The sequence below is a fragment of the Salvelinus fontinalis genome, chromosome 17, assembly GCF_029448725.1.
Source record: "Salvelinus fontinalis isolate EN_2023a chromosome 17, ASM2944872v1, whole genome shotgun sequence".
NCBI classification, from domain to species: domain Eukaryota; kingdom Metazoa; phylum Chordata; class Actinopteri; order Salmoniformes; family Salmonidae; genus Salvelinus; species Salvelinus fontinalis.
The window spans coordinates 11,100,852-11,109,363 of NC_074681.1; the positions used below are offsets into that span (position 1 = coordinate 11,100,852).

Here is an 8,512-nt window from a genome sequence, read left to right on the forward strand (position 1 = left end):
TAGTGACAGAAAGACAAGTGGTAGTGACAGAAAGACAAGTGTTAGTGACAGAAAGACAAGTGGTAGTGACAGAAAGACAAGTGGTAGTGACAGAAAGACAAGTGGTAGTGACAGAAAGACAAGTGGTGGTGACAGAAAGACAAGTGTTAGTGACAGAAAGTCAAGTGGTAGTGACAGAAAGACAAGTGGTGGTGACAGAAAGTCAAGTGGTAGTGACAGAAAGTCAAGTGGTAGTGACAGAAAGACAAGTGGTAGTGACAGAAAGACAAGTGGTAGTGACAGAAAGACAAGTGGTAGTGACAGAAAGACAAGTGGTAGTGACAGAAAGACAAGTGGTGGTGACAGAAAGACAAGTGTTAGTGACAGAAAGACAAGTGTTAGTGACAGAAAGTCAAGTGGTAGTGACAGAAAGACAAGTGTTAGTGACAGAAAGACAAGTGGTAGTGACAGAAAGACAAGATGTAGTGACAGAAAGTCAAGTGTTAGTGACAGAAAGTCAAGTGGTAGTGACAGAAAGACAAGTGTTAGTGACAGAAAGACAAGTGGTAGTGACAGAAAGACAAGTGGTAGTGACAGAAAGTCAAGTGTTAGTGACAGAAAGTCAAGTGGTAGTGACAGAAAGACAAGTGGTGGTGACAGAAAGACAAGTGTTAGTGACAGAAAGACAAGTGGTAGTGACAGAAAGACAAGTGGTAGTGACAGAAAGACAAGTGGTAGTGACATAAAGACAAGTGTTAGTGACAGAAAGACAAGTGTTAGTGACAGAAAGTCAAGCGTTAGTGACAGAAAGACAGGTGGTAGTGACAGAAAGACAAGTGGTAGTGACAGAAAGACAAGTGTTAGTGACAGAAAGACAAGTGGTAGTGACAGAAAGACAAGTGGTAGTGACAGAAAGACAAGTGGTAGTGACAGGTAGACAAGTGTTAGTGACAGAAAGACAAGTGTTAGTGACAGAAAGACAAGTGGTAGTGACAGAAAGACAAGTGGTAGTGACAGAAAGACAAGTGGTAGTGACAGAAAGACAAGTGTTAGTGACAGAAAGACAAGTGGTAGTGACAGAAAGACAAGTGGTAGTGACAGAAAGACAAGTGGTAGTGACAGAAAGACAAGTGTTAGTGACAGAAAGACAAGTGGTAGTGACAGAAAGACAAGTGTTAGTGACAGAAAGACAAGTGGTAGTGACAGAAAGACAAGTGGTAGTGACAGAAAGACAAGTGGTAGTGACAGAAAGACAGGTGGTAGTGACAGAAAGACAAGTGGTAGTGACAGAAAGACAAGTGGTAGTGACAGAAAGACAAGTGGTAGAGACAGAAAGACAAGTGGTAGTGACAGAAAGACAAGTGTTAGTGACAGAAAGACAAGTGGTAGTGACAGAAAGACAAGTGGTAGAGACAGAAAGACAAGTGTTAGTGACAGAAAGACAAGTGTTAGTGACAGAAAGACAAGTGGTAGTGACAGAAAGACAAGTGTTAGTGACAGAAAGACAAGTGTTAGTGACAGAAAGACAAGTGTTAGTGACAGAAAGACAAGTGGTAGTGACAGAAAGACAGGGGTCAAGAGAGGTCTTGGTTAAAATAGTTGGATTTGGATACAGTTCCCTGGTGTTACGAATTGAGTAATTGTTGTACCCACAGCCCACTGCTTCTGTTGATGGAGATAGGAAAGATGTTACCTACGTTTTCTGTGTGTCACACCGATCAATCCGTTTAGGGAGAACGTCAGCGCTGGGATGTTGTTCACTCTGCTCTATCCTGACTACTAACTTTAGTCCAGCTGGAATGTTTTCCACAAATCTCCCACTGACATCAAACGCTTGGGTCACGGAAAAACATCATTTCAGTTGAACTACAATCTTGAGTACCATTTATGTTACGGAGTCTGAGATTACAGAGAAAGGTCTGAGCCTTGCCTACAGAGGATGGGTTCTGTATATAGACTCTCTAACCTGTTTTGTGTGTTCTTGTGACAGACGTGGATGACTGCCAGTCCAACCCGTGTCTCAACGGAGGCACCTGCATCGACAAGATCGACTCATTCATCTGCCTCTGTCTGCCCAGCTACGCAGGAGACACCTGTGAGAAGGGTAAGAGAGTGCGTACACACTGGTCAGCACACAATACATAGCAGTGGAGGCTGCTGAGGGGAGGACGGCTCATGATAATGGCTGGAACGGAGCAAATGGAATGGCATCGTACACCAGGAAACCATGTGTTTGATGTATTTGACACCATTCCACGTATTCTGCTCCATTACCACAAGCCTGCCCTCCCCAATTAAGGGGCCACCAACCTCCTGTGCTACTTAGTCAATACAGCCTAAACAGAGATGGAGAGAGAGAGAGAGATGATCACTTTTATCTGAAATACACAGAAATAAGTGTCATTTGCAGCTCTCCAAATGATACAGTGGAATATCTTAACTGAGCTCCCACCCACGTCATCTCCCCATGAAGTTAGTCCCTTATGAAAATAACGCTCTCGGTGTCCAGGTCTCCTTGGTCAGTGTTGTTATGTGTAGTATCAGCTGATGTATCAGAGGCTAAAGTCCCAGAGAGCACTACTTCACTGCAGTATCACTCACCGGCTATCAGGCAGTGTATCTGTCTGTACCTGTCACTATGCTGCAGAGAGCTGATGGATGTACACCGAAACACACACATACACTCAACCGAGCACAGATACACACACACTCAAATGAGCGCAAACACACACACCTCGCTGGATTCAGAGTCAGTCAGACAGCCCACACCTCCTCATCTGCCCCCCTCTGTGTGTGCAGAAACACTAATAGCAATGAGGGTTAATGAACCCATAACCCTTAGAGTTATTAATGAGACCTCATAATGCAGAGAGAGGAACAGCGTGTGCTGAGAATGGAAATGGAGGATCCATGATTGCAGGTTTAATGGTTCATTCAGTCTCAACGTTATTAAAATGTGGCCTTGCAGGTCCTGAGATGCACAATACTGAATGACAGGTTGAGAGGGTGTGACAATAATCCTCTCTCCTTCCCTCCACCTCTCTCTCTCCTTCCCTACACCTCTCTCTCTCCTTCCCTCCACCTCTCTCTCTCCTTCCCTCCACCTCTCTCTCTCCTTCCCTACACCTCTCTCTCTCCTTCCCTCCACCTCTCTCTCTCCTTCTCTCCACCTCTCTCTCTCCTTCCCTACACCTCTCTCTCTCCTTCCCTACACCTCTCTCTCTCCTTCCCTCCACCTCTCTCTCTCCTTCCCTCCACCTCTCTCTCTCCTTCTCTCCACCTCTCTCTCTCCTTCTCTCCACCTCTCTCTCTCCTTCTCTCCACATCTCTCTCTCCTTCTCTCCACCTCTCTCTCTCCTTCCCTCCACCTCTCTCTCTCCTTCCCTCCACTTCTCTCTCTCCTTCTCTCCACATCTCTCTCTCCTTCCCTCCACCTCTCTCTCTCCTTCCCTCCACCTCTCTCTCTCCTTCCCTCCACTTCTCTCTCTCCTTCTCTCCACATCTCTCTCTCCTTCTCTCCACCTCTCTCTCTCCTTCCCTCCACCTCTCTCTCTCCTTCCCTCCACCTCTCTCTCTCCTTCCCTCCACTTCTCTCTCTCCTTCCCTCCACCTCTCTCTCTCTCCTTCTCTCCACCTCTCTCTCTCCTTCCCTCCACCTCTCTCTCTCCTTCCCTCCACCTCTCTCTCTCTCCTTCCCTCCACCTCTCTCTCTCTCCTTCTCTCCACCTCTCTCTCTCCTTCCCTCCACATCTCTCTCTCCTTCTCTCCACTTCTCTCTCCTTCCCTCCATCTCTCTCTCTCCTTCTCTCCACTTCTCTCTCCTCTTCTCTCCACCTCTCTCTCTCCTTCTCTCCACCTCTCTCTCTCCTTCCCTCCATCTCTCTCTCTCCTTCCCTCCATCTCTCTCTCTCCTTCCCTCCACCTCTCTCTCTCCTTCCCTCCACCTCTTTCTCTCCTTCCCTCCACATCTCTCTCTCCTTCTCTCCACTTCTCTCTCCTTCCCTCCATCTCTCTCTCTCCTTCTCTCCACCTCTCTCTCCTCTTCTCTCCACCTCTCTCTCTCCTTCTCTCCACCTCTCTCTCTCCTTCCCTCCACCTCTCTCTCTCCTTCCCTCCACCTCTCTCTCTCCTTCCCTCCACCTCTCTCTCTCCTTCCCTCCACATCTCTCTCTCCTTCCCTCCACATCTCTCTCTCCTTCCCTCCACATCTCTCTCTCCTTCCCTCCACCTCTCTCCCTCCTTCCCTCCACATCTCTCTCTCCTTCCCTCCACATCTCTCTCTCCTTCCCTCCACCTCTCTCTCTCCTTCCCTTCACTTCTCTCTCTCTCTCTCCTTCCCTCCACTTCTCTCTCTCTCTCTCCTTCCATCCACTTCTCTCTCTCTCTCTCCTTCCCTTCACCTCTCTCTCTCTCCTTCCCTCCACATCTCTCTCTCCTTCCCTCCACCTCTCTCCCTCCTTCCCTCCACATCTCTCTCTACTTCCCTCCACCTCTCTCTCTCCTTCCCTCCACATCTCTCTCTACTTCCCTCCACCTCTCTCTCTCCTTCCCTCCACCTCTCTCTCTCCTTCCCTCCACATCTCTCTCTCCTTCCCTCCACCTCTCTCTCTCCTTCCCTCCACCTCTCTCTCCTCTTCTCTCCACTTCTCTCTCTCCTTCTCTCCACCTCTCTCCTTCCCCCCACTTCTCTCTCTCCTTCCCTCCACTTCTCTCTCTCTCCTTTCCTCCACCTCTCTCTCTCCTTCCCTCCACCTCTTTCTCTCCTTCCCTCCACCTCTCTCTCCTTCCCTCCTCCTCTCTCTCCTTCCCTCCACCTCTCTTTCTCCTTCCCTCCACCTCTCTCTCTCCTTCCCTCCACCTCTCTCTCGCTCTCCTTCCCTACACCTCTCTCTCTCCTTCCCTCCATCTCTCTCTCCTTCCCTCCACTTCTCTCTCTCCTTTTCTCCACTTCTCTCTCCTTCCCTCCACCTCTCTCTCTCCTTCCCTTCACTTCTCTCTCTCTCCTTCCCTTCACATCTCTCTCTCCTTCCCTCCACCTCTCTCTCTCCTTCCCTCCACCTCTCTCTCTCCTTCCCTTCACCTCTTTCTCTCTCTCTCCTTCCCTTCATATCTCTCTCTCCTTCCCTCCACCTCTCTCTCCTTCCCTCCACCTCTCTCTCTCCTTCCCTCCACCTCTCTCTCTCCTTCCCTCCACCACTCTCGCTCCTTCCCTCCACCTCTCTCTCTCCTTCCCTCCAACTCTCTCCTTCCCTCCACTTCTCTCTCTCCTTTTCTCCACTTCTCTCTCCTTCCCTCCACCTCTCTCTCTCCTTCCCTTCACATCTCTCTCTCCTTCCCTCCATCTCTCTCTCTCCTTCCCCCACCTCTCTCTCTCCTTCCCTTCACCTCTCTCTCTCACTCCTTCCCTCCACCTCTCTCACTCCTTCCCTCCACCTCTCTCTCTCCTTCCCTCCACCTCTCTCGCTCCTTCCCTCCATCTCTCACTCTCCTTCCCTCCACCTCTCTCTCTCCTTCCCTCCACCTCTCTTGCTCCTTCCCTCCACCTCTTTCTCTCCTTCCCTCCACCTCTTTCTCTCCTTCCCTCCACCTCTCTCTCTTCTTCCCTCCACATCTCTCTCTCCTTCCCTTCACATCTCTCTCTCCCCTTACCTCCACCTCTCTCTCTCCTTCCCTCCACCTCTCTTGCTCCTTCCCTCCACCTCTTTCTCTCCTTCCCTCCACCTCTCTCTCTTCTTCCCTCCACCTCTCTCTCTCCTTCCCTCCACTTCTCTCTCTCCCCTTACCTTCACATCTCTCTCTCTCTCTCCTTCCCTTCACATATCTCTCTCTTCTTCCCTACACCTCTCTCTCTCCTTTCCTCCATCTCTCTCTCTCCTTCCCTCCACCTTTCTCTCTCCTTCCCTCCACCTCTCTCTCTCCTTCCCTCCACCTCTCTCTCTCCTTCCCTCCACCTCTCTCTCTCCTTCCCTCTACCTCTCTCTCCATTTACCTTCACCTCTCTCTCTCCTTCCCTCCACCTCTCTCTCTCCTTCCCTCCACCTCTCTCTCTCCTTCCCTCTACCTCTCTCTCCTTCCCTCCACCTCTCTCTCCCCTTCCCTCCACCTCTCTCTCCTTCCCTCCACCTCTCTCTCTCCTTCCCTCCACCTCTCTTTCTCCTTCCCTCCACCTGTCTCTCTCCTTCCCTCCACCTCTCTCTCTCCTTCCCTTCACTTCTCTCTCCTTCCCTTCACTTCTCTCTCCTTCCCTTCACTTCTCTCTCTCTCTCTCCTTCCCTCCACTTCTCTCTCTCTCTCTCCTTCCATCCACTTCTCTCTCTCTCTCTCCTTCCCTTCACCTCTCTCTCTCTCCTTCTCTCCACCTCTCTCTCTCCTTCCCTCCACCTCTCTTGCTCCTTCCCTCCACCTCTTTCTCTCCTTCCCTCCACCTCTTTCTCTCCTTCCCTCCACCTCTCTCTCTTATTCCCTCCACATCTCTCTCTCCTTCCCTTCACATCTCTCTCTCTCCTTCCCTCCACTTTTCTCTCTCCCCTTACCTTCACATCTCTCTCTCTCTCTCCTTCCCTTCACATATCTCTCTCTTCTTCCCTACACCTCTCTCTCTCCTTTCCTCCATCTCTCTCTCTCCTTCCCTCCACCTTTCTCTCTCCTTCCCTCCACCTCTCTCTCTCCTTCCCTCCACCTCTCTCTCTCCTTCCCTCCACCTCTCTCTCTCCTTCCCTCTACCTCTCTCTCCATTTACCTTCACCTCTCTCTCTCCTTCCCTCCACCTCTCTCTCTCCTTCCCTCCACCTCTCTCTCTCCTTCCCTCTACCTCTCTCTCCTTCCCTCCACCTCTCTCTCCCCTTCCCTCCACCTCTCTCTCCTTCCCTCCACCTCTCTCTCTCCTTCCCTCCACCTCTCTTTCTCCTTCCCTCCACCTGTCTCTCTCCTTCTCTCCACCTCTCTCTCTCCTTCCCTTCACTTCTCTCTCCTTCCCTTCACTTCTCTCTCCTTCCCTTCACTTCTCTCTCTCTCTCTCCTTCCCTCCACTTCTCTCTCTCTCTCTCCTTCCATCCACTTCTCTCTCTCTCTCTCCTTCCCTTCACCTCTCTCTCTCCTTCTCTCCACCTCTCTCTCTCCTTCCCTCCACCTCTCTTGCTCCTTCCCTCCACCTCTTTCTCTCCTTCCCTCCACCTTTTTCTCTCCTTCCCTCCACCTCTCTCTCTTATTCCCTCCACATCTCTCTCTCCTTCCCTTCACATCTCTCTCTCTCCTTCCCTCCACTTCTCTCTCTCCCCTTACCTTCACATCTCTCTCTCTCTCTCCTTCCCTTCACATATCTCTCTCTTCTTCCCTACACCTCTCTCTCTCCTTTCCTCCATCTCTCTCTCTCCTTCCCTCCACCTTTCTCTCTCCTTCCCTCCACCTCTCTCTCTCCTTCCCTCCACCTCTCTCTCTCCTTCCCCCCACTTCTCTCTCTCCTTCCCTCTACCTCTCTCTCCATTTACCTTCACCTCTCTCTCTCCTTCCCTCCACCTCTCTCTCTCCTTCCCTCCACCTCTCTCTCTCCTTCCCTCTACCTCTCTCTCCTTCCCTCCACCTCTTTCTCCCCTTCCCTCCACCTCTCTCTCCTTCCCTCCACCTCTCTCTCTCCTTCCCTCCACCTCTCTTTCTCCTTCCCTCTACCTCTCTCTCCTTCCCTCTACCTCTCTCTCTCCTTCCCTTCACTTCTCTCTCCTTCCCTTCACTTCTCTCTCTCTCTCTCCTTCCCTCCACTTCTCTCTCTCTCTCTCCTTCCATCCACTTCTCTCTCTCTCTCTCCTTCCCTTCACCTCTCTCTCTCTCCTTCTCTCCACCTCTCTCTCTCCACTTCTCTCTCTCTCCTTCCCTCCACCTCTCTCTCTCCTTCCCTCCACCTCTCTCTCTCCTTCCCTCCACCTCTCTCTCTCCTTCCCTCTGCCTCTCTCTCCTTCCCTCTACCTCTCTCTCCTTCCCTTCCCTTCACCTCTCTCTCTCCTTCCCTCCACCTCTCTCTCTCCTTCTCTCCACCTCTCTCTCGCTTCTTCTCTCCACCTCTCTCTCCTTCCCTCCGCCTCTCTCTCTCCTTCCCTCCGCCTCTCTCTCTCCTTCCCTCCACCTCTCTCTCTCCTTCCCTTCACCTCTCTTCTTCTCTCTATCACTGTCCCTCTTTTCCTCTATCGTCCTACTCTCCTTTATCTCTCTCTTATCTTTTTCACTCAATCTTCTTCTCTCTTCCTTGCCTCCTTCATTTGTCTTTCTTTGCCCCCTCCCGTCTTCCATACTCTAACCTCTCTCTCCTATCCCTGTCTGCTTCCTCTATCCCTCAACGCTCTCCTTTCTCCATCTACTCTCTCTAGATGTTGAGGGTTGTGAGCATGGATGGAGGAAGTTCCATGGCCACTGCTACAGGTACGTGAGAAAAAAGAACTGACAACGAACCTACCCTCTAAACATTCAGCTGTATCAGGGGTGTCAAACTAATTCCCCCCGCGGGCCGCATTCGCTCTTCACCGATCTCCGGAGGGCCACACTT

General features: G+C 50.9%; 1 protein-coding gene across 1 annotated transcript in view; it reads left to right on the plus strand.

The window, feature by feature from the left end:
• Nucleotides 1-8,512, plus strand: part of LOC129813683 (neurocan core protein-like) — a 109,467-nt gene that overhangs the window by 88,736 nt on the left and 12,219 nt on the right. Inside the window, exons 15-16 of the mRNA XM_055866089.1 lie at nucleotides 1,970-2,083; nucleotides 8,337-8,388. Of these exons, the coding sequence (XP_055722064.1) occupies nucleotides 1,970-2,083; nucleotides 8,337-8,388 (166 nt within the window). The remainder of the gene's footprint in view (nucleotides 1-1,969; nucleotides 2,084-8,336; nucleotides 8,389-8,512) is intronic.